This window comes from Camelina sativa, chromosome 20, assembly GCF_000633955.1.
Source record: "Camelina sativa cultivar DH55 chromosome 20, Cs, whole genome shotgun sequence".
Lineage (NCBI taxonomy): Eukaryota > Viridiplantae > Streptophyta > Magnoliopsida > Brassicales > Brassicaceae > Camelina > Camelina sativa.
In genome coordinates this window covers 8,765,709-8,788,383 of record NC_025704.1, presented here as the reverse complement: position 1 = coordinate 8,788,383, position 22,675 = coordinate 8,765,709, and the positions used below count along the sequence as shown (strand labels likewise).

The 22,675-nt window shown below is 36.6% G+C and overlaps 6 protein-coding genes across 7 annotated transcripts; 3 read left to right on the top strand and 3 right to left on the bottom strand.

Moving 5' to 3' along the window:
* On the top strand, nucleotides 309–4,705 carry LOC104770101 (disease resistance-like protein CSA1). The gene is given in 6 exon segments (XM_010494452.2): nucleotides 309–923; nucleotides 1,046–2,222; nucleotides 2,351–2,665; nucleotides 2,820–3,698; nucleotides 3,793–4,422; nucleotides 4,424–4,705. Coding segments are annotated over 6 exon segments (3,531 nt in total). The 5' UTR covers nucleotides 309–429; the 3' UTR covers nucleotides 4,460–4,705.
* Nucleotides 5,239–5,914, bottom strand: LOC104770100 (50S ribosomal protein 6, chloroplastic-like). The gene has a single exon (XM_010494451.2). It carries the CDS (start codon nucleotides 5,823–5,825, stop codon nucleotides 5,418–5,420), a length of 408 nt encoding a protein of 135 aa, XP_010492753.1. The 5' UTR covers nucleotides 5,826–5,914; the 3' UTR covers nucleotides 5,239–5,417.
* On the top strand, nucleotides 9,360–11,340 carry LOC104770099 (cation/calcium exchanger 1). Its single transcript, XM_010494450.2, has one exon. It carries the CDS (start codon nucleotides 9,457–9,459, stop codon nucleotides 11,173–11,175), a length of 1,719 nt encoding a protein of 572 aa, XP_010492752.1. The 5' UTR covers nucleotides 9,360–9,456; the 3' UTR covers nucleotides 11,176–11,340.
* Nucleotides 12,259–14,505, bottom strand: LOC104770098 (cation/calcium exchanger 2). Its single transcript, XM_010494449.2, has 2 exons — nucleotides 14,377–14,505; nucleotides 12,259–14,195 (listed from the first exon to the last, which is right to left on the bottom strand). The coding sequence occupies exon 2, from the start codon at nucleotides 14,178–14,180 to the stop codon at nucleotides 12,489–12,491; it is 1,692 nt and encodes a 563-aa protein (XP_010492751.1). The 5' UTR covers nucleotides 14,181–14,195; nucleotides 14,377–14,505; the 3' UTR covers nucleotides 12,259–12,488.
* LOC104770097 lies at nucleotides 16,429–17,842 on the top strand. 2 transcript variants are annotated; one of them, XM_010494448.2, is made up of 3 exons: nucleotides 16,429–16,639; nucleotides 16,905–17,166; nucleotides 17,566–17,842. In XM_010494448.2, exons 1-3 carry the CDS (start codon nucleotides 16,508–16,510, stop codon nucleotides 17,628–17,630), a joined length of 459 nt encoding a protein of 152 aa, XP_010492750.1. In that variant the 5' UTR covers nucleotides 16,429–16,507; the 3' UTR covers nucleotides 17,631–17,842. The 2 variants fall into 2 exon arrangements, with proteins under 2 accessions (XP_010492750.1, XP_010492749.1); XM_010494447.2 differs by lacking the exon at nucleotides 17,566–17,842 and adding an exon at nucleotides 17,245–17,509 and having other exon boundaries at nucleotides 16,433–16,639.
* Nucleotides 17,937–22,402, bottom strand: LOC104772326 (protein PNS1-like). The gene is made up of 3 exons (XM_010496957.2): nucleotides 22,319–22,402; nucleotides 18,410–19,570; nucleotides 17,937–18,315 (listed from the first exon to the last, which is right to left on the bottom strand). The coding sequence occupies exons 1-3, from the start codon at nucleotides 22,400–22,402 to the stop codon at nucleotides 18,124–18,126; spliced, it is 1,437 nt and encodes a 478-aa protein (XP_010495259.1). The 3' UTR covers nucleotides 17,937–18,123.

Here is a 22,675-nt window from a genome sequence, read left to right as displayed (position 1 = left end):
TATTTGAAGGACCAAAACTTGTCCTACACCAATACCAATGTACATGGCCTTAGTAAACATATCTTTTCCGGATTTCACGGGTCGAGCCGACCAACTGATCCATAAGATAGTCTGGTTCGCGATCAAGGTTGGGTTTAAATGTTTTTTTTCTTCTAGTTCTAGTTAAGCTTTCTTTCTCATATATACAGAGTGCTAGTGGTCCCCTGAGTAAACAAATCTAGACCATATTTTCTTGTAGATTGGACCATCGACCCAGAGGGTCGGCTGGGAAAAAAAAAAACTCTTTAATTAATTAATAACAAGTATTGACTTATCCTTTGGAAGTCTCCTAATTAAGATCGATAGCAGAGTAGAGGAGAATAATGATTGGTCTTCCAGTTTTAAGAGGACTAAAGCCAGAGGGAATGTAAGTTAATTAGAAAATCTGACATGGCAAGCTCCTCCGCCTCCTCTTCCTGGGTGAAAGCAGACGCTGAGACACCACAAGACCAAGTGTTCATTAACTTCCGTGGAGACGAACTGCGCTACAACTTCGTCAGCCATCTCGAGAAGGGCTTAAAAAGGAAAGGGATCAATGCCTTCATAGACACAGATGAAGAGATGGGCCAAGAGTTGAATGTACTGCTGGAAAGAATCCAAGGGTCAAGGATCGCGCTAGCTATATTCTCCCCAAGGTACACGGAGTCAAAATGGTGTCTGAAGGAGCTTGCGAAGATGAAACAAAGAAGGGAACAAAATAAGCTCGTGGTGGTTCCAATCTTCTACAAGGTACAGCCTGACACTGTTAAAGAACTGAAGGGAGACTTCGGCGATAACTTCAGGCAGCTGGTGAAGCCTCCTTTTGACAAGAAGATCAAGAAAGAATGGAAGGAAGCTTTACAATATGTTCCTTTCCTAACCGGCATCGTGTTGGATGATAAAAGGTAATTAACACTCCTTTCATTTAATTACTCAAGATATGATTTTACAAAAACATAGTATAATATCTTACAAAAACATATAAGATAAGATTCTGTCATCGATCTCACACAATTATTGTTAGCAGCGATGAGGACCAAGTCATCAATATAATTATTAAAAAGGTTAAAGAAATTATACAAAATAGACGTTCAGAGGTTCCTCCTGCTCCTAATCACTCAGAATGCATTGGACCACGGCCGCAACCCCAAAGACAAAAACGTCATGAAAGCCTTTGGGGAATCGAACACCGACTTAAGCAACTAGAGGAAAAGTTAAGTTTTGGATCAAAGGAAACAACTCGTACCATCGGTGTTGCTGGGATGCCCGGTATAGGTAAAACCACTCTAGCTACTATGCTATATGAGAAGTGGAATGATAGATTCTTGAGACACGTGTTAATCCTAGATATCCATAAAACTTCAGAGGAAGACGGTTTAGATTACTTGGCCACGTTACTCTTGCAAGGTTTATTGAAAGTTGAGAATCCAAACATTGAGTCCGTAGAAGCATACAGAGATCAACTACTCGAGACCAAAGTCCTTGTTGTTCTTGACAATGTCAGTAGCAAGGAACAGATTGATGCTCTTCTCGGCAAACGCGACTGGATTAAGAAAGGAAGCAAGATCGTCATTACTACAAGCGATAAGTCATTGATGACACAAAGTTTGGTCAATGATACTTACCAAGTCCCTCCATTAAGCGACAAAGACGCCTTAAAACACTTTCTCCAGTACGCATTTGATGATCACGAAGGAGATGCTCCCGGGCGAGGAAACTTCCCCAAGTTGTCGAAAGATTTCGTGCACTATACCAAAGGAAATCCACTTGCTCTCCAGATGTTGGGTGCGGAGCTTTTGGGAAAAGATGAGACTCACTGGGGCTTAAAACTAAATGCATTGTTGAATCAACACCATAAAAGTCCACCTGGACAAAGCATTAGCAAGATGCTTCAAAGGGTCTGGGAAGGGAGTTATGATGGACTGAGTCAAAAAGAAAAAGATACACTTCTTGACATAGCTTGCTTCAGGTCGCTAGATGAGAGTTACGTTGCGAGTTTATTGGATTCAGATGGCTCTAGTAATATAATAGAAGATCTCGTGAACAAGTTCATGATTAATATTTATGCTGGTAAAGTAGAGATGGATGATACATTGTATATGCTCTCCAAGGAACTTGGTCGAGAAGCTACTGCTAAAGATAGAAAGGGGCGCCATAGGTTGTGGCACCATCACACCATAACTGATGTGCTGACAAAAAATAAGGTAAATAATACTATGTTTCTTCTCTAAGGTTGTCTAAAATTACATTTTACTTTCAATGGTTCGTTTTAATTAAGGTAACTCGTTTGTAATTTCTGTTGTTGTTGTTGTTGTTTGCCACTCATTAACAGGGAGCTTCTAATGTCAGATCTATCTTTCTTGACTTGTCTGATATAACAAGAGAAATGTGCTTCCACAACAATGCTTTTGCCAGTATGAGAGATTTACGATATCTCAAAATCTACAGCACTCAATGTCCTCAAGAATGTGAAAGTGACATTAAATTAAACTTCCCTGAAGGACTCCAGCTACCACTGAATGAGGTGCGGTATCTCCACTGGCTGAAATTCCCGTTGACAGAAGTTCCACAAGATTTAACCCCGGATCATTTGGTTGACCTTAAGCTTCCTTATAGCGAGATTGAACGAGTTTGGGAAGATAACAAGGTGTGTAACAATACACTAGTTGCTCTCTCTCTCTTTTCTTGGTCCCTATTCTCCAATGCATGCAGTTGAGTATGTCTAAATCTACTTGGATATATAGTCTCTTGGGGTGTTGTCTGACTCTTTTCCTTCTTTTTTGTTCTTTTCATTTTCCAAGGATGCATCAAAACTAAAATGGATCAATTTGAATCACTCAAAGAAGTTGAACACTTTGGCGGGGTTAGGAAAGGCTCGAAATCTTCAAGAATTAAATCTTGAAGGTTGCACGGCATTGAAAGAGTTGCATGTGGATATGGAAAACATGAAGTGTCTTGTTTCTTTGAACCTGAGAAGATGCACAAGTCTTGAGTCTCTTTCAAAGATTAAATTGATCTCTTTGAAAACACTTATCCTCAGTGACTGCTCAAAATTAAAAACCTTTCAGGTCATTTCAGATAAGCTAGAAGCTCTACACTTGGATGGCACTGCAATAAAGGATCTTCCTTGTGACATTCGGATCCTTCAAAGACTTGTTTTGTTGAACATGAAAGGCTGCAAGAAGCTGAAAAGGCTCCCTGAAAGTCTTGGTGAGCTGAAAGCTCTTGAAGAACTTGTACTTTTTGGTTGTATAAAGCTCGAAGAATTTCCTAAAAGTGGGGAAAACTTAAGCCGTTTAGAGATTTTGGTTTTGGATGAGACATCCATAGAAGAGATACCAGAAATAGTCTCAGTGCGGCATCTGTGTTTAAGCATGAATAAAAAGATCAGCTGCCTTCCGGATCTAATCAAGATATTTTCTCAACTTCAGTGGCTTGATTTGAAGTATTGTAAGACTCTAACACATGTTCCTCAGCTTCCACCAAATCTTCAGTGTTTAGATGTACGTGGCTGTAGCTTACTGAAAACACTTGCAAAACCACTGGTATGTTCTACTATTAACTCCACGTTCATTTTCACTTACTGCAATGAATTGGAACAAGATGCAAAGGAGAAAATTGTAGCATATGCTGAAAGGAAGTGTCAGTTGCTATCAAGTGCACTTAAACGATGCGATAAGGTATCTCTCTCTTCCTCTCCCTTGAGATTTTCCTGTTGTATAACTTTGTTGGAATTGAGGTTAATGACATTTCCCCTTTTGTGTAACTTTGCAGAGTTGTGTTCCTGAGATTTTTTTCTCAACTAGCTTTCCTGGATGTGAAATGCCTTCATGGTTTTGTCATAATGCAATTGGATCTATGGTGGAGTTCGAATTACCTCCTCACTGGAATCACAATAGGCTTTCTGGGATAGCACTATGTGTTGTTGTCTCATTCAAGATTTCTCAAAATCATGCCAACTTGACAGTTAGATTCTCTTGTGAGCAAACCACTGGAGAGGGCTCTTCCACCAGCATTACTTGGAAGATTGGGAGTTTGATTGAACATTACGACGAAGTAGACCCGGTTGAATCAGATCACGTCATTATAGGCTACACTAACTGCTCGGACTTCATTAAACCTGTTAAAGGCCAAGGTCCATCTCAATGTGCTCCGACCAAGGCATCCATAGAGTTTAGTGTGACAGCTGATACTGGTGAGGAAGCTAGGTTTGAAGTTTTGAAATCCGGTTTCAGTTTTGTGTTTGAACCTGAAGAGAACAAAGTTGCAGTCCCAAGGAATGACGATGTCAAAGGTAACACAAAAGTTATTACTCTAAGTAATCATGGTTGTTTCAAGGATCAAGCAAATGGCGATGAATCACCAAAGGACCATTGGCAGACCACCACCTACATTGAAAGTTCTGTTAACGTACATCCCAGATGAAGCATATTCTTCCTAGACATATGGTATTGATTCCACTCTTTTGTGTTAAATTCATCAACTTAAACCCATAAAAAGACCTTGCCGAGTTCCTCTTTTTTCTCACTATTTTATTCACTAGACCTCCTATGTATTTGTATGTATCTTCGTTGTGCATTTATCTCTCTGTTCTGTTCTCATCTTATAGATGATTTTGGCTTTGGAATTTAGGGTGTTACAGAATGGTTTAGGATTTAATAAAATTTCATGGTATATGGTTTCGATACATGCCAGATGAAAGAAAAATCGATCCCCATACAAAGACAATATCAACACATACCTGAGTTCATTTCTAACAATGTCTTTGCTGAAACTCTTCAACAGACACACTTTAGATCACTTGGCTTAAAACTCTACAATAGAGTGTTAAGACCAAATGTTTCACTAAGGAGCTGAGCATCTCTGCCGTCTCACCTTAATACAATGCAATGGAAAATTCAAAATCTCACTACGGAGGTACTGTACTCTTTAGAAGTTACATTCCCCATTGCTAGCCAGAAAACAGAGCATTTGACTGCAACTCTAGCATCAACCGCCCCATAGACCATTGAGCTTCCGTTTTCATATCAAAACTTTAAGTAGCAAACACTAAAACTCTTCACATCAATCAGACCAAACAAAAACTATGGAAGCCTTTTTTTAATGCAAATTAAGAATAGCAACATAGATAACCATGACGAGAGCTACATTTCCACAATCGATAAACCAATAAATCTAATAATTTTAAAGATAAGGCTGAGGAATTTAAACCCAAAAACAGAGCAAAAAAAAAGGTTGAAGCTTTATAAACCGCAAATTTGGTCCATTCATTAATCAATCAAACACACAAAGCCAACACAAACATCAGAAAACTGAAAACACATTAACAGAAACAAACAACAGCAAAAGCTCTCAAACTAGATTACAACCATCCCAGCAGCAGATAAACTCATACCCAACTAGGCAGCGCCTGGAACTAAGTCTCCTGCAGGAGAAGCAGCGGCGGCGGCACCACCGTCATCGGAAGCAAGAGTGAAAGGAGTCCATTCCGCCGGAAGAGGAGGAAGAGGAGCATAAACAGTAGGCTTTCTCTTAACGTCCCAAGGCTGAGTCTTCTTCGGCCTTGACTTCCTGTGATGCGCAGTCGATTTCTTCTGCGGCCTCGACGAACACTCAATCACCATCCCTAATCCTCCTCCTCCATTCCCCAATTTCGGAACTTGGAATTGTCGGAGAACCGGAGAAGCAGCAGCGACGGTGACGATTCCGGTGCCAAAGATCGCTGACACAGACATTGTTTCCTTATCTTTTGTGCAAGTGAGAGAGAAGAAGTGAGTATGAGCCTCTTGCTTTGGATTAGAGAACATATCTTATTGTATTCAAGTTTAGTGGGTTTTTCTCAGATTGGGCTTTTAAGTATCTATTAGGCCTTTTAAGTATATATAGCCCATAGTTTCAACGGTCTTTATATTAATTTTCAACTTTCAAGCCTACAATTATATACGAGTAAATAAAATGTTGAGGCGGATCATTTAGCGCGATGTTTGCACTGTACCATATTCTGTTACTTATGTAAACAATATTTCTTGTTTGAGTACACTCCCTATAATTATTGACAAAGAAAAAACTATAAAACTATATACGGGGAAGAGATTATTTCATCAAGTGTAATGCTTGAAACTAGAAAGGGTAAAATGGCTTATGTTGTTGATAAACTGAATTTTAAAAACATACTACGAGTACGATCAGTGGCAGAGCTAGTGAAGGCAAATTTATGAAATTTTTAATTTAGACTTATATATATATTACATGATGGCAAATTGGTTTGTTTTTAGTGAATTGACATCTATGTCTCAGGTTCTACTACCCTTTTTGACTCCTTTTTTATTTTTTTATACTAATTTTTTTATATTTATATAATCTCTTAAGTTTTTAATAAAAAATTCCATAATTTTTACATATTAGCAATATATGACCCCATAATCTATTATTATGGCTCTGCCACTGAGTTCAATCTTTATGCTAAAGGTCTCTACAATGGGTATACAGTTCAAAAATTCGATCATTGGAGGAACTCAGGATTGATTTATGTATATGCCTTTCTATATATTTGGCATCGTAACAACTACTACATGTGCAAGTCTCTCTGTTGGACCCCAAAATTTTTTTAATGGATCCTAAAACTAACGAAAAAAGAATAACAAACCATATTTTGTGTTTTAAAATATATGATGTTTTAGAGATTTTGTTTTGTTTCATTATGTAGATTATTTTATTGTTATCTATGCAAATTATAATTTATAAATGTATTTGATACTTTGTGGCTATTTTGCATCATTATTCTAGGTTGGGTAGATTCGAAGAAATCCAGAAATAATGAATGAGTTCTTAAAAGAAGATATTGCAAAGTTAAAAATAATTATCTTGGACTGGTTAATTTTGTGGTCATGCCAAATTCTAGTTTGAGCTTATATTAATGTTGTATTAAAACCGTATAATATATAGCGAATATTAGTATATTACACTAGATGAAGTGACATTGTAGCTAGTACAATCATTTGGTTTTAGGTGGCTATTTAGGGTTTTACAATCTGCCAAAGCGATCAAATAATAAATATATTTTGTCCAAAACCTGTCCAGTCGTTATGGTTATGTATTAATTCAATAACAAGCCTAAATTAGGCTTTAAACTAGGTACTATCACCAACCTAACCAATTTCGCATTCTCCACCTCTAATCCCTTTTTTATCATTATAACACAATTAACAGCGGAAATTGCGATTACCATGAAAATTACTCTCTTCTTTACGTAGACTCAACAAACATTTGCTAAAATTATGGCCAAAAGCTTGAGATTTGATTTCTTCTACGTGACTAGCATTATCCAATACATTCACAAAATCCACGTGCATAAGATTATCACCCCTTATTTTGTTGTCGGCAAATAATTCTTGGTTTCTTTACTTACAATATATAACAGTACTACGTATCTCTATATATCAACAGCTCAGCCACTCGATTACTAAGTACGAATATATTATATATGTTGGTTAGATCAAATTAGGCAACACAAAAACCTATGGTGCCCATTGCATTATATAAGTTTCACAAGCCTTATCCTTATCTTTGTGCCGTTGAATAATAACCGCGAGATAAACTTATCCAAATGTTTGTTTTTCTAAACCTACTTATCATTTATCACTACATTTCAGTCATTTTAAATATGATGAAATCCAAAAATGAAAAAAAAAAAACGAAGGCATTAGCCATGGACAGTTAAATGGTTTTATAAAAATATATGATATACGAAGTCATATATAATGGTTTTATATAAGCAAATATTAGTCCTATTTACAGGTAAGTGTCTTGTATAAAGGCCTAATTTGAGCCAGTTTTAGTCATGTGATTGTATTTGTTTTTTTGGGGTAAGCTTTGGTACATCGAGAAGAGAACCATATGAATCGATCGCTCTCGTCTCTTTGCATTATTTTATTCTCTTGGAATAAGAGTTTATATTTTGTATTGCACTGCCATGCCAGCTAGATGAATATACCAGGAATCTTTGGATTCCTTCTCAGTTATCGACATAACTTTGCGATCAACATTTTAAACTGATTCTGGTTGGAAGTATATGAAAAAGTATTAAAAAGAAATAACCGATAATAGACAAAAATAATATTTGTTATATGAAAAACTAATAGAAAGACAAAGTATCAATTACGTTGCATAACAATTTATGTGACTACAAACAAACGTTGTGTCAATATAGAGTAAATAACATCTGCTATAAATACAAGAAGAATAACTAGTTTTTCACGAATATGGAAAATAGACTACTAACTTTAGTTTCAATTATCTTTATCAGAAAAAAAAAAAAAAAACAATAAAACTTAGTTTCAATTATCTCAAATTATGGATAGAAAGAAGCCGACGGTTTTTTCACTAAAAATAAAAGGCGCCGGCGGTCCAAAATTTATCTTTGCTTTCACCATTTATTAAATTCCTTAATGATGCAAGAAAATCAAAAGAATGTGGATATATGATTATGTTTGAAAAGTCGTGATCGGTTGGGATTACGTTGCAAATTGGTCGCTTTGATACTCTTCCATGGTACAACTTCTTAATCATATGAATCGACCTTTAGGTTTGGATATTTCTCTATTTTATTATTTTTCGAATCCTAGTTTCATTAATTGTGTCAATCATATCATCACTATATTTGATAACTTATATAACCATGTGCTATATAATAATCGTTTTTTTTCTAGGCCTAAAACGTTAGGCAAAATTTGAAGAAAAATTATCTTCTTTTTCTTTTCTTATATAGAAACCAATGAACCTAAGTTGGTGATTAATTCAGCCATTATACGAAAATCATTGCAACACAATCTTTCTTACTCAAGTTAATGTGTTTTTTTCTATTAATATTGACGACTATTTTGAATCGAATATTATTAGCCAAATTTTCTACTACAGCTATATATCTTAGTTTTGTCTATTTTTTTTTTAATATAAAAAACTACTACATTAATCCTTAACTTCTTACAGTATAGATTGTTACTGTCACAAATGTCATGACACGTTGATTTGCATGCCTCGTGACAATTACACTAGAAAATTGAACTCCAAGTTGGACAATAACACACTACATACAAATTGTATATATAGTACATGAATATCTCGTAAAAACCAATATAACAGATAACGAGTTTTATAAAAAACACTTTATCAACTTCGATTTTTCTTCCTTTGTGTGAATAATAATTGAATGTAACCTCCCCCACTTAATATATATTTCGCATAAAAAGACAATAATTTGCCCTACCCACATCCGCATGAAAAAAAAAAAAGAATATTATATTTTCCGAAATGTATTAACAATTCAAAATTCCACACAAAAATATTACAAAACAAAAAAAAAAGTACAATTTTCTCATTATTATATCAAAAACCTAACACCCCTCATTATTGCTCCCACTTACCAATCCGCTTCCGTGAATGGCAAGTCTCTTCTCCTCACGTCTCAGCTCTCGTTCGCTCTCTCTCCTCATCAACCTCTTCTTCGTCTTCCTCATCTATCTCCATTTCGCTTCACAAAATCCTCCTCCTCCTCACTCTGAATCCATAGAAGCCTTAAATTCTCTCGTCGGCGGCGACAGTGACAGTTGCAGCGGAGGACTAGCAGCCCTCGACGACCACCGTTCCAAGTGTTCTTACATAAGATCTCAATCAAAATGTGGCCCACAAGGTTACATAGACTATCTCAAGATTTTCTTCTGCATCTTCGGACAATCCCCTGTTTTGGGCCATCTAGTTTTATCCGTTTGGTTGTTTGTTCTGTTCTACTTGCTCGGAGACACGGCCGCGAGCTACTTCTGTCCTTCTTTAGACAGCTTATCTAAGGTTTTGAAGCTGTCTCCTACAATGGCTGGAGTCACGCTTCTCTCTCTAGGAAACGGTGCCCCTGATTTGTTCTCCAGTGTTGTCTCCTTCACTAGATCGAATGATGGTGATTTTGGGCTCAACTCTATATTAGGCGGCGCCTTCTTCGTCTCTAGCTTCGTTGTCGGGACGATTTGCGTGTTGGTTGGATCCAGAGATGTCTCTATCGACAGAAACAGCTTTATCCGCGACGTGGTTTTTCTTCTGGTCGCTCTTTGCTGTCTCGGTTTGATCATCTTCGTCGGCAGAGTATCCATTTGGGTCGCTCTCTGTTACTTATCCATTTATCTCCTCTACGTAGGGTTCTTATCGGTTTCACATTTCTTTGACCGCAAGAAACGTATGTCCGATCAGATTCTTCGTAGCAGAGAGGATTTAGCCGAGATGGGCGTCCCGTTGCTAGGCTGTATAGCTGAAGAGAAGCTGGTTTTGCCAGAGAAACCAGCTCAAGAATTCAAGATTGTGTTTCTTGAGCCTCCAAAGAGGCACCGGTCTTGCTTCTCGGTGGTAGTGAGCATCGTAGGACTACCTCTATATCTCCCCCGGCGGCTCACAATTCCCGTGATTTGCGAAGAAAAATGGTCAAGGCCTTGCGCGGTGGTGTCCACAGCTATCGCGCCTGTTCTACTAACCGAACTATACTGTTCTCATTACAGCGGGTCCGAAAGAAACCTATTCTTGTACATAATTTCAGGATCTATCGGGCTAATCCTTGGTATCTTAGCTTACTTGACGACAGAGAAATCACATCCGCCGAAGAAATTCTCATTAGTTTGGCTTCTAGGAGGCTTCACAATGAGTGTGACATGGACATACATCATAGCACAAGAGCTAGTCTCTTTGTTAATATCCTTAGGGAATATCTTTGGGATAAGCCCTTCCGTGCTAGGACTAACTGTTCTAGCTTGGGGCAATTCTTTAGGCGATCTAATCGCAAATGTGACCGTGGCAGTTCACGGAGGCAACGATGGTGCTCAGATAGCACTTTCGGGTTGCTACGCAGGTCCACTATTCAACACGGTAATTGGACTAGGCGTGCCACTAGTTATTTCCTCCTTGGGCGAATACCCTGGGGTCTACATCATTCCTAGTGACAATTCGTTGCTTGAGACACTAGGATTCTTAATGGTAGGCTTGCTTTGGGCACTTGTGATAATGCCAAAGAAGAAGATGAGACTTGATAAGCTTGTCGGTGGCGGCCTACTTGCAATTTACCTCTGTTTCTTGTCCTTGAGATTGGCTAGGGTTTTCGGAGTCCTCGATATCGACCGATGAAAATTTGAAGTATTGTAAATCTTTTTAAGTTTTGTTTGGGTTGTTTTTGTAATAGTTCAAGAAAAAGTTGCAAATAGATCATAATTTGTGGTCCTTTGGTTTTAAGAAAACGTTGTGAATACTAATGAGAGGGATGACCAAGTTTGTTTGTTGCTGAACACTCAATTCCTGTCAGGCTCAGTTTAGTACCTCACTTAAACTCTAAAAAAAAAAAAACATTGGATTGTTGTTCTAGGTTCATTGTTCATGACTTCAGGGATTGTATATATATATATATATGACATCATTTATACCATAATTTTTTACCACTCTAAATAAAGTTCGTATTCCATTATCTTACATGTGATTGGTACCTTCATTATATGAAAGAAAAGATATCAACTTTTTGGTCGGAAATAAATAGAATTTGAATTGCTTGTTTGTTTTGTGGTTTTGGCTCAAACCATAAATACGTTTTCCAAATTTCAATAAACATAACTCTGATTAAAAAACAAAACAAAATAATGGTTTCAATTAGGTAAATTGAACCGGAATGTAGGAAATACGGCCAAATTTCTCTTAAATGTAAAAAGTCCCCTAATCAGCTATATATTGTGGTAACGGACATTGCTAAGTGTCCACAAAAATTGGAGTTATCCTAATTTTAAAGATACAGTTTTGCAGACAAACAAGAAAAATGTGCTAAATTATGTTTTGTACACGAGTCGTTAGATAAGGAAATTAACAATAGAACCAAAAAAAACATATCTTATCTTAAGTTCTAATGCAAATAGGCAAAAAGAGACAAGTGTTGTCGCGTCAAGCAACTCCCACAATACTGGGAATTAAATAGACTATATTAATTCCCTTTGAAGATAAATAAATATACTGGCAAAAAAAAAAAAAACATTATCCCTATGAGATCAGTATGTGTGTTACTTGAATGTATGAGCAGAGATTGTTGACTAGTCCAGTATGTGACACCTATTAACAAATCTAGCTACTCAATTTGAATTCCATAACTCTACTGCAAGGCTTCCATAAGCAAGAGAATCTCATTGAAACTACAACGAATTAGTATCAAAACATTGGAAACTTGGAACCTTATGTAAACAACCTTTTTTGCATTTCAATTCATAGAGTTACAGTAGTTTTGCATAAGTTCCTCTTCCTCAGGAAACCGAAATTGTATCATATTACATGGTGATGAGAAATCTACGTTACAATCTAGATAAGTTATCCATATATATCTACACATTACAAAATCGGATTTACTTTTACAGCGTAGAAGAAGATTATACAAACCACATGTTATGTAAAAAAAAAAAACAAAGTTAGTGAGCATCTCCAACTGTTTGCATAATTCTTATAGACAATGAAGCCAAGTAGATGACCAAAAGCCCTATGCCCATCACACCACCAAGCCTCATACGGTTACTAAACAGAACCAAGAACGACCAAACAAGTCCTATGACCAGAAACCCAAGACTCTCCAACAAACGAGGATCTGTCTTGATCATAATGCTCGACGGATAAACCTGCCACGCACATCCAACAAGGGAAATCCCTAGAGCGAACAATGTATTGAAGATTGGACCGGCGTAACATCCCGATACAGCTACTTGAGCTCCTTCGTTCCCATCATGCAGCGCCATTGTCACATTTGTTATTAGGTCTCCAATCGAGTTCCCCCAAGCGAGGACCGTTAGGCCTAAGATCGAAGGGCTTACACCAAAAATGTACCCTAGTGAAGTCAAAAGCGCAACTAGCTCTTGCGCCGACATGTAACTCCATGTCATGCTCATTACAAACCCTCCTGCTAACCAAGGTAATAACCATTTCTTTGGTGGGGTTGATTTCTTCGTTGTGGCTCCTGCAATGAATCCAAGAGCTATACCGATCAAACACCCGATTAGATAAACAATCCCAGCTTCAGTACTCGTAGGTTCCCGCTTCCAATTCCATAGAAACGATAACAGAACCGGAGCAAATGTGACAGAGGCTACAGCTAATGGTTTAGACCAGTTGGCTTCACTCACAACAGGAATTGTCAATATCCTTGGCAAGTTAAGAGGCAGAGTGATCACCCAAATAACCAACCTTTTCCAGTAATAATATCCCTGATGATCACCATCTTCGACAACCTGATGCTCTCCAGTAACAACACCACCATCTTCAATATGCTCAAGATCAAGCCCATCCCTCTGCAAGATTGGTTCACTAAGACTACTACCACGCTTATGAATTGACTCAAGATCAGAGTCAGAACCTTCTCCACCAAATCTCCAAGAGATATACACAAAGGCAACATAAACAGCATAGAGTGAACAAAACCCAAGAGCACCCCAGAAATTGATCTTTCCATAGACCAAAATCAAAGCCAAAGAGCCAATCGCCGCACAGAAGAAGCAAATATCTCTAATAAAAGCAGCTCTCTCGATCCTTACACGTCTCTTATGCAACGCAATGCTAATGACCCCAACAACAACACAGGTAACAAAAGAAGAACCTCCCACAACAGTGTTGAGACCAACATCATAAGTACCCTTTGACTCTCCCATGAAAGAGACCAAACTCGCAAACAAATCAGGAGCACCATTACCAAGAGATAAAAGAGTAACCCCAGCAACAGTAGGTGATAAATTAAGAAGCTTTGATAGACTTTCTAAAGAAGAACAAAAGTACTCAGAAGCTGTATGACCCAATAGATAGAACAAGAGAAGCAACCAGAGGAAGAGAAGAAACTGACCCAAAATTGGGAACCTTTCGAAATTACAATAGAGGAAAGAGAGGTAATCGAAGAAACCTTGGCTTGCACATGGATCAATCGATTTCAAGTAAGCACACTTTGATTTGTAGTCATGAAAGTGCTTTAAGGCACTACAATCATGCTCAGATTTAGGGTTTACGAGGGCACTTGAATCAACAGGGTTGGTAAAGAAACTCAACAGAAGACAAGAGATGACGAGAAGGAATGTGATTGTCGTCAAGTAACCAAAACGGGTTGAAGAAAATGAAAATCCCATCAATCAGAGTAAAACCTGAAAACGAGAAGAACCAAAATCAGAACAAAGATAAAGTTTGTTTTTTTATCAGCGAGCAGAGTAGCTAAAGAAGACATTTGGGGTTTGTTGTTGAGAATCTATAAATAGGTTAACAGATCATAAAGAAAAGAGATAAACACGAACTCTACGCGGAAAGAGAAAGAGATAAAGCACTGACCTTTATTGAAATATATCAGGAAGGGGAAGAAGAAGAGGGATCGAATTCGAATTGATGCTTTAATGGAGAAGGAAGGCGAATGAATACAACACACAAAACACACAAACACTTTAAAGAAGAGCAGTGGAAGACAAAGCGTCAGAAACAAAAAAAAAAACAGAGGAGGGGATCTATAAATTAGTTTATTTTTATAAAGAATTCGAAAAAAGTTTGTCACTTTGTCATTGCCGTTTTGGGTTACGGTGATTTGGGTTTTGGAATTGGCTTATGTGTCGTCTCCACGATCAACTGTGCGTCATTTTCTCTTTCCATTATGTAGTTTATTCGTAGACAAGGGAAGAAGACGAGGGGATGGTCTCATTAGCCGAACATTAACTTTATAGGCTTTTTCCACAATTTATATAATAATTTAAGGAGCTGACCCAGCAATTTTTTTTTTTGTGCTTATTCCTTAAGCACTAAACTAATGATAAAACAGAAACATTCCGGTTTGGTTCGTAATCAACAACCGGTTTAATATTAAAATACGAATTGTTTAAGTTTATTCTATGACTAAAACCGTATCTAGTGGTATCCATTGAAGTGAACCGAGTCAATTTTAACTAATTTAACAGATACATTGATTTTGATATTTTGATGAATATATATAATATAATGTAGTACGTATGTTGTTTTGCTTATTTTGTCTAGTTTTATCAATTGTGAACTGTTTCTTGATTGATTAAAATAGTTCTTGGTAGCTGAGCTTAAATCACCGCCTTATCTTCTGATAGTCCCCAGATCACATGAGGATAACTTGAAAATGTATTAAGAAGAAGTTGATAGAATAATGGCTTTCTAGCACGATGGGTCATGGATTCATCACTCATGGGTGTGAGTGACCGGTGGTGGTGTCGTCTGGTACATTATTAGCTTTCAAATTTACTTTCCTTTTATATATATAAAAAATTGAAACTTATTGGTTCGAACGTATTTTAGGAAATATATATACATTCCATATAAAATTTCCAAATTCTGATTGAGACACCCACGATCATAAAGAGAAAGTTGCGAAAATGGGACAGAAAGATACAAGTAGAAGATGTTAATATAAAGGAAATCATACTGTGATAAAGATAAAGTTAATAAAGAAATATATACTCCAGTATACTATTACTCGCACAGTCACACAAGGGATAACTCTATATTAATGATGTCGACTGAAAAAAAAAAACATAAAGTCGACTTTTATTACTAAAAGGAGTAATAAGTCGGTCGATGGATTAGGATTTAGGATAAAGTTTAGCTTAAGGATATTTAGCGAAGTTCAAATAAAATCGAGCGTAGTAATCAAGATTAAGAGGACTTATGACTTTATGAGTGTGAATTGCAAAGTAAAAGTACCGAGTCCCTAGAGCCACGCGGTCTTCAAATTTCAAACGCGTTTATTACTTTTTTTTTGCTTTTATTTAGTTTACAGTTTTGCTTTTATTGCTTGAGATGCAAATAATAGGTGAGTAGAAAGTCACAAGAATCAACACGTACGTCCCATTCTACTAATTAACATACTTCTACTCGATATAAAACCTTCGATTACTCATGGAGGTTTGATACAATCTATAAGAAAAAAAAAACCTGAACACCAAACGGTCCAAACCACAAATCCTTGTAATTGTCTATACCACTTAAACTTTTTGACAGATTTATCTATTGTTATTTGTTAGTTTAGTCTTTTTTAAGATATATGTTTCCTTACTTATGTCCACAAAGTTGTATTGTGTCCAAAAATTAATATCCGATTTACTCTTTAAAATTAGAGATGAAGAAATATCTTAAAAGTGAACACTTTAAAAGCCGACGGACCCTTAAGACAGCAAGAGTCAGACCAATTCCAAACTTATTATCGATCGTGACATCTCTCACATTAATTTTACCCCAACCACTCATAAACATACCAACTCCCCAAAATTTCGGTTAACATAATTAAAATTGGTAACCGGATATTATACCGGTTACGGGACCTTCAGGAAGAACTAGAGACTTACGAATGGGCGATTTCTCCAAAGCTCTATCATCATCACTCTTTCGATCTTTCGATTTTATATTTTTCAGTCTCGTCTCCATCTTCGAATTTCGCGTAGAGCATACGACGATGAGTTCCGCTTTAGATTTTGCTTTGCCGGCGACATCGAGTTTTGTTGGCGGAATCCGACGCCGGATTCCTTCTAGTGGATTCGGTTGCTGCGTGAGATTGTGCTCTCTTCGTCCTTCTTCATCTCTCAAGGTTAATAATTTGTCCATCCTCCTCTGGCTTGTTGTTTAATTCATATAGAGGATTACGAGATTTGTTGTAGACTGTATCAGAGTGTTAAACCTGTGATCTGACTTGTGTTATTTCGAATTCTCTCTATCTGAAACTAAGCCATATTTGGAAATCTGAATCTTATCAATGTACTTAGGGTGATTGAGAAAGAGAATCCTATTTCTTCTGATAGAGGTAAGGTAACATATTTCGTTTGCTAAGTTGAGGCAATTCTTTGAATTCATAGGCTGAGTCAAGCTTAAAAAGAGATGTGAACCGACAAAGAAGCAGTCTTGAGTCAATGTTCTGTTATGATAAACCCATTCCTGAGGAAATAATCGAGGAGCCAGTAGGATTATCTATATCGGAGAGAGAGATTGGTGATAATCAGCGTTGTACTTGTTGTGAAGCTAAAGGTGCATTGCTCTGTGCCACTTGCTCTGGCACTGGTCTATATGTAGACTCAATTATGGAAAGCCAAGGCATCATTGTTAAAGTCCGTTGCTTAGGTAAAGCCTCCATCCCTTACATGTTCTATGCAAATTACTTTGTCTTTCATCTTAACTAATATGTTGCTTCTGTTGTAGGTTGTGGTGGAACTGGTAACATTATGTGTAAAACTTGTGGTGGGCGTGGTCATGTAGGACACTGATATGACTCCGAGATTCACTTGTTTCCAGTCACCACTTTTTATACGTCGTGCCTTCTCTCTGATCTTATTGTAAAAACCTACTTTCTTGAGTTCCATATATAGATTTGTGTTTTTGTACTAATGAAATCTCTAGCTGAAACATTTACAATCTTGTAACAGAGTTCGTTCCGTTTCTGTTGTTATATAAAATGGTTTCCTAAGTGGNTGCAATTTACTTTGTCTTTCATCTTAACTATATATGTTGATTCTGTTGTAGGTTGTGGTGGAACTGGTAACATTATGTGCAAAACTTGTGGCGGGCGTGGTCATGTAGGACACTGATATGAACTCCGAGATCCACTTGTTTCTAGTCACCACTTTTTATACGTCGTGCCTTCTCTCTGATCTTATTGTAAAAACCTACTTTTTTGAGTTCCTTATATACATTTGTGTTCCTGTACTGATGTAGTCTCTAGCTGAAACATTTACGATCTTGTAACAGAGTCCGTTCATTTTCATGTTGTTATATAAAATGGTCTCCTAAGTGGCTGTGACTATGACTCTCTATCTTTTCTATTGCTCTTTTCACTATTTATGTAATCAGATGCACAGCGGATCAAAGAGCAAGAAAATAAGCAGGGAAAGGATCAGAACTGAATCATTCTCGTTTCACTCTGTATGTACATTCCTTCTCTAGCTACATTTTTGCAATATGAAACTAAACAATCTCCAATTTTTAGTCTAAGCTTTAAAAAGCCTCAGTGAAAAGTGAAAAGAAAGAAACGAAAGTATTGTTTTCTGAACTAAGTGGTTACCATCCGTATATCTGAGCTCTCTACAAGTGTGTTATCTCCTCATCCTCATCTTCCCGCACTCTATTCTCGACTTCTCTTTTTGCCTTTTCGATATTTTGCCGCTCGATACGTTGTGGAATTGTGTTGTCAAAGATATGGCTCTGTGGATCCTCAGAATAAGCTACATAGTAACCCATCACACATGCTTGTAGCCACGCAGATGAAACTCTCCCCTGAAACACACCAACACAAACAGTTACATAAGGATAGTCCCATAGTAAAAGCCAACTTTGATTAGTTTCCTGCATTTTGATAATCAGATCTCACCACAAAGTATCCGATGATGAAAGCATAGAGAGTCAGCTCAAAGAAGTGATCCTTTTCGATCAGAAGCTCCCATATTCCTGCAGTTAATGCAGAGATTGCACCAATTCCCATGGCACTATAGAAACAGATGGAGCTGGTGATGTCAAAGTCAATCAATTGCTCAAATCCAGCCACTGTTCTGAACGTCCTCCAGGTATCATTTGACGCTTGCACAAACCCTTTGTTGTAAGCTCCCACATGAACAAACCCATATCTGTTTCCGGACAAAATAATATGGTTGGCAATCCAAAAGCAGCCTCGAGTACTTGTATAGATGTCCTGGTCGTCGTCGCACCCATCCTGCAGATTAGAGCACCGGATCGATCCCCTAAAGAGTACAATAAGAGGAACGAGCGTTGAACCTATGCAAACGCTCCCGAGCTGGTTTTTCAGAGTGGCACAAAGAGCGTCACAGGCATTCATGAACTCATCACGCCTAAAGTGTACATATGTGGCTTTAGAAATCGCGACTTCTTGAACGTTTTTGAGAACCTGCATTGTCCAGGCAAGGCTTATCACGAGGATGGAGATGAAAAGTATATCTAGACGTGTCCTTGTAGCAGTAGCTCCACCGATTCCAGCAACCAAGAAACCAGAGTAAAAGACGCTTATGATCACTGATCCAACTGCTATAGCCCTGGTTCTTGCAGGTAATAACCCTGTGGCGATTGACATCATCTTGAATGTAAACTCATGCTTGTTAATGACGTAAAGCCAGCCATACATTGCTGTAACGATGCTATGGACCACGAGAAGTACACCGATCCATAGGGCCACGTTTTTGTCGTAGAGAATAAGGAAGATCCCGACGGAGATTGTGAGTATCGGTGTGAACCAGAGAGTTGCTTTGACTGTGGCTCGAATGTTGCAGACGAAGAAGCAATTCCAGGCTAAAGAGAGGATTCCGGAGATAGCAACAGAGGATAACAGAGGAGTGTACCATTTCTTGGGATGGAAGTTAGGTGATTTGGTGAAGACGAGACCTCGTAGCGTGAGAAAGATCACAAAGATCGAGATTAGGGTTAGTTGCGTGTAGAAGATACAAGTGAAGAGGCATCTGAAGAATCTTCCGGTTAGTGTTTGTTGCTCTGCGGCGGGAGGAGTTACGGGTTGTTCGATTTCCTGTTAAAAAAAAAGCAAAAGGTAAGAGGAATCTCAGTGAGAGAGTGAATTAATGGTGAGTTGAGGTTGAAGAAACGACGCTAATGCTGATTTGAGAAGAAGAAGAAGAAGAAGAAGTACCATTGAGATAGACGAAGGTGAATAACGTCACGGTTGAGGAAGACGAAGGTGAGTCACGGTTTTCTTGCGGCGGAAACGGTGACAAAAGATCAAGGAGACGAAGAGAGAGAGAGAGAGAGAGAGAAGAAGCGAGAGAGTAAAAGTGAAGACAGAGAAAGAAATCGATTAAGAGAGAGATAGAGATCTTCTTGGTCTTGGTTCTTATAATCTTCACGTGAGAGGCCAAAGAGGCTGTTGTTTGTTGTTATAGACAATTCTTCGACGTCTCTCTAACTTCGATTTGAAATTGATTTAAGTCTCTCTAGCTTTTCCCGAGTTTTCCCTCGTACTTACGTTCCTTGGTACCCAAGTTTCACATCCTTCTTCATCATTTGTTTGTGTATTTGTATTTTGTTAGCGTCACGTATTAGTTGTTTACATCTTTATAAATCAAATAATATATTCTTATTATTAAGTTTATTAATCTGTGAAAAGATTAGAAAGAATGAAACCTTTTATCAAAATAAATAAAAGAGAATGGCATTTTTACAGTGAACATTAAACTTTTTACTACTGTCTTATTTAAAAGTTTTAATCATTGCTAAATAATTTTAGATGAAAATGGCATTACAGAATATTTAATTTTCCCTCGTTGAGAAAAAAGAAGAAGTAAATATGAATATTTAACAAGGGTTAAATGTATATTTTCCTAATTGTGTTATTTAAAGTAAATTAGGGGGGTGTTAGATTAGGTAGGGGAGAAAATGTCATTAACTTTCAAATTTAGGCCAAAAAAACCATAAACTTTATGGGAGGCCATTTAATACATCAATTTCTGTTGACTAGCCATTTAAAACACCAAATATTGTTGACCAAGCCAACATAGACATACCGTTAAATGAGATAACTGAGCAACTAACGACCGTTACTTTGCTATTTAACGGCATGTTGTTTTTAACGTCATCAACGATATTTGATGTTTTAAACGGCTACCCAACAAAACTTGATGTATTAAATGGTCTCTCACAAAGTTCATGGTTTTTTGGCCTAAATTTGAAAGTTCATGTATTAATCCAAAATTATATAATTTAAATAATTTTTTGTACTCAACAAGGCGAAAAGATTCTAAATCGAATTATGTATACACAAAATAAGATAATGCATTTTGATTTTTTTGTTCACATTACTCGACAATCTTTGCTTTATACCTCTAAACTGTAAAATCAAGCTTAATTTGACTATTATACTATTTATTGTTATTTGTACATGTGCAGCAAACATCCTTTGCAATAATATTTTTGGTTATAATTGAAAAAATTATTATTTATTTACATCAAATTGAGTTGAAGATATTTAAAACTTGAGAAATTTTCATGAATATAATTCATGACGTAGATATTATTTAACAGAAAATGTATAATCTACTATTTATGTAATTAAAAATATATTCATATATCTTCTCTATTATTTGAGAGGTGATTTGTTAAATTTGTTGATGTATTACTCTTCTATGTTTTTCGAAAACATAAAAATGATTAAAAATAATATTTACTTTTGTAAAATACTATGAGAACCCATGTGCTAAATTTTATTTGTCTATTTACAAACAAAAATAATATACATGTGATCAAATTACATTATTACATTTTTTATTGAAATATACTCCAGTTCAATAATGTGTTTTTGAAGAGTATAGGATGACTTTTTATTTTGGAGGTTTAAATAACTCATTCAATAATTAGTTATTATTATTTGAATAATAAAAATTAGACTACTCAAGTTGGGAAAAATGTAATTAAATACATGAACTTTCAAATTTAGGCCAAAAAAACCATGAACTTCGTGGGAGGCCATTTAATACACCTTCTTCTTCCTTCAGTTGTATGTAGAACCATGGCGAACAGCAATAATTGCGCATCACTGGAGATCGTATGTAAATTTTCCTCCTTAAATCTGCACAACTAATAAATCCTATTATCTGGGGTTCGAACCCCAGACCTCTTGGTGTAAAAGCATTAATGAACCCTAGGCCAACCACTGGGCCAAAGGGGCTTCCACCATTAATTCTCTCAATATATAAAAATTAATATACAGTAAATGAAAAAAAAATAATAATAAAAAAAAAAATAACGGTTGAGTTTCTTCTTCTATATGTGCCATATAATATTAAATACCTTGGTTGAACCAATGCTTCTCATTAAAAAAAAAAACTCAGCATAGAAAAAAGGTATAAAAATATTTAAAAATATATATAAAGAGTTTTTTTCTAGTGTTGTTTTTTATGTTTATTTTCGATTGCGTCTTCCTCGGAATTAAGGCCCCGAATGGAGAGAGCGTATCGGACAGAGCAGATCAAGCGGTTCAAGGAGATCAAACAGAACAAAAGTGGATCAAGTAGATTTGGCTGTTCAAATGCATATTAAGGGTGAACAACATCAAAAAAGCTGTAGACCAGCATGTATTTCTCCTGCATTTACCATAAGAAGACAAAAATAATATGAACTGTGTGCTTTTAAAAGTAAAGAAATTTTTGAATAGTGACTTAGTGATAAGAAGACTGCATTAAAGGATGATCTGTTTTTTTCTTTTTGTCTGACCTTCCATTCAAAGCCTAAGAGTCGGCTTCTACAATAATTCATGTCCTCATGCCTTAGAAGTCGTTAGCCATATGGTGCATCGACGATTTGACACAAATCCCACAGTTACCGCGGCGCTACTACGGATGTAGACCATGATTGTCTCGTCGAAGTAAAGTTTTTCACACTTAACGCATACTTTAGAAATACACAACTAAAGAAAAACTATACAACTTTTTTAATCTCTTAAGTATAATATAATAAAATATATTACCAATAAATAAAATAATTTCAAATATAAAACTTAACAACTAAAATGTAAAATTTTAAAATTTGTCTTGCCATATACTGCAGGTTAAACCCTAGTTATTTAAATATAATACTAGCCAAATTCAAAGTTCGAAATATGATTTTGTTTATATTTTAGTAT

Bases quoted from the DNA above. Each gene is read 5' to 3' on its own strand.
- LOC104770100 (XM_010494451.2), bottom strand. From the start codon at position 5,825: ATGTTCTCTAATCCAAAGCAAGAGGCTCATACTCACTTCTTCTCTCTC.
- LOC104770099 (XM_010494450.2), top strand. From the start codon at position 9,457: ATGGCAAGTCTCTTCTCCTCACGTCTCAGCTCTCGTTCGCTCTCTCTC.
- LOC104770098 (XM_010494449.2), bottom strand. From the start codon at position 14,180: ATGGGATTTTCATTTTCTTCAACCCGTTTTGGTTACTTGACGACAATC.
- LOC104770097 (XM_010494448.2), top strand. From the start codon at position 16,508: ATGAGTTCCGCTTTAGATTTTGCTTTGCCGGCGACATCGAGTTTTGTT. The intron at 16,640-16,904 runs GTTAATAATTTG...TTGAATTCATAG, and splicing joins GTCCTTCTTCATCTCTCAAG to GCTGAGTCAAGCTTAAAAAG. The intron at 17,167-17,565 runs GTAAAGCCTCCA...ATTCTGTTGTAG, and splicing joins TGTTAAAGTCCGTTGCTTAG to GTTGTGGTGGAACTGGTAAC.
- LOC104772326 (XM_010496957.2), bottom strand. From the start codon at position 22,402: ATGGTCTACATCCGTAGTAGCGCCGCGGTAACTGTGGGATTTGTGTCA. The intron at 19,571-22,318 runs GCATGAGGACAT...TTTTTTTAACAG, and splicing joins TATGGCTAACGACTTCTAAG to GAAATCGAACAACCCGTAAC. The intron at 18,316-18,409 runs GTGAGATCTGAT...GGTGTGTTTCAG, and splicing joins TCATCATCGGATACTTTGTG to GGGAGAGTTTCATCTGCGTG.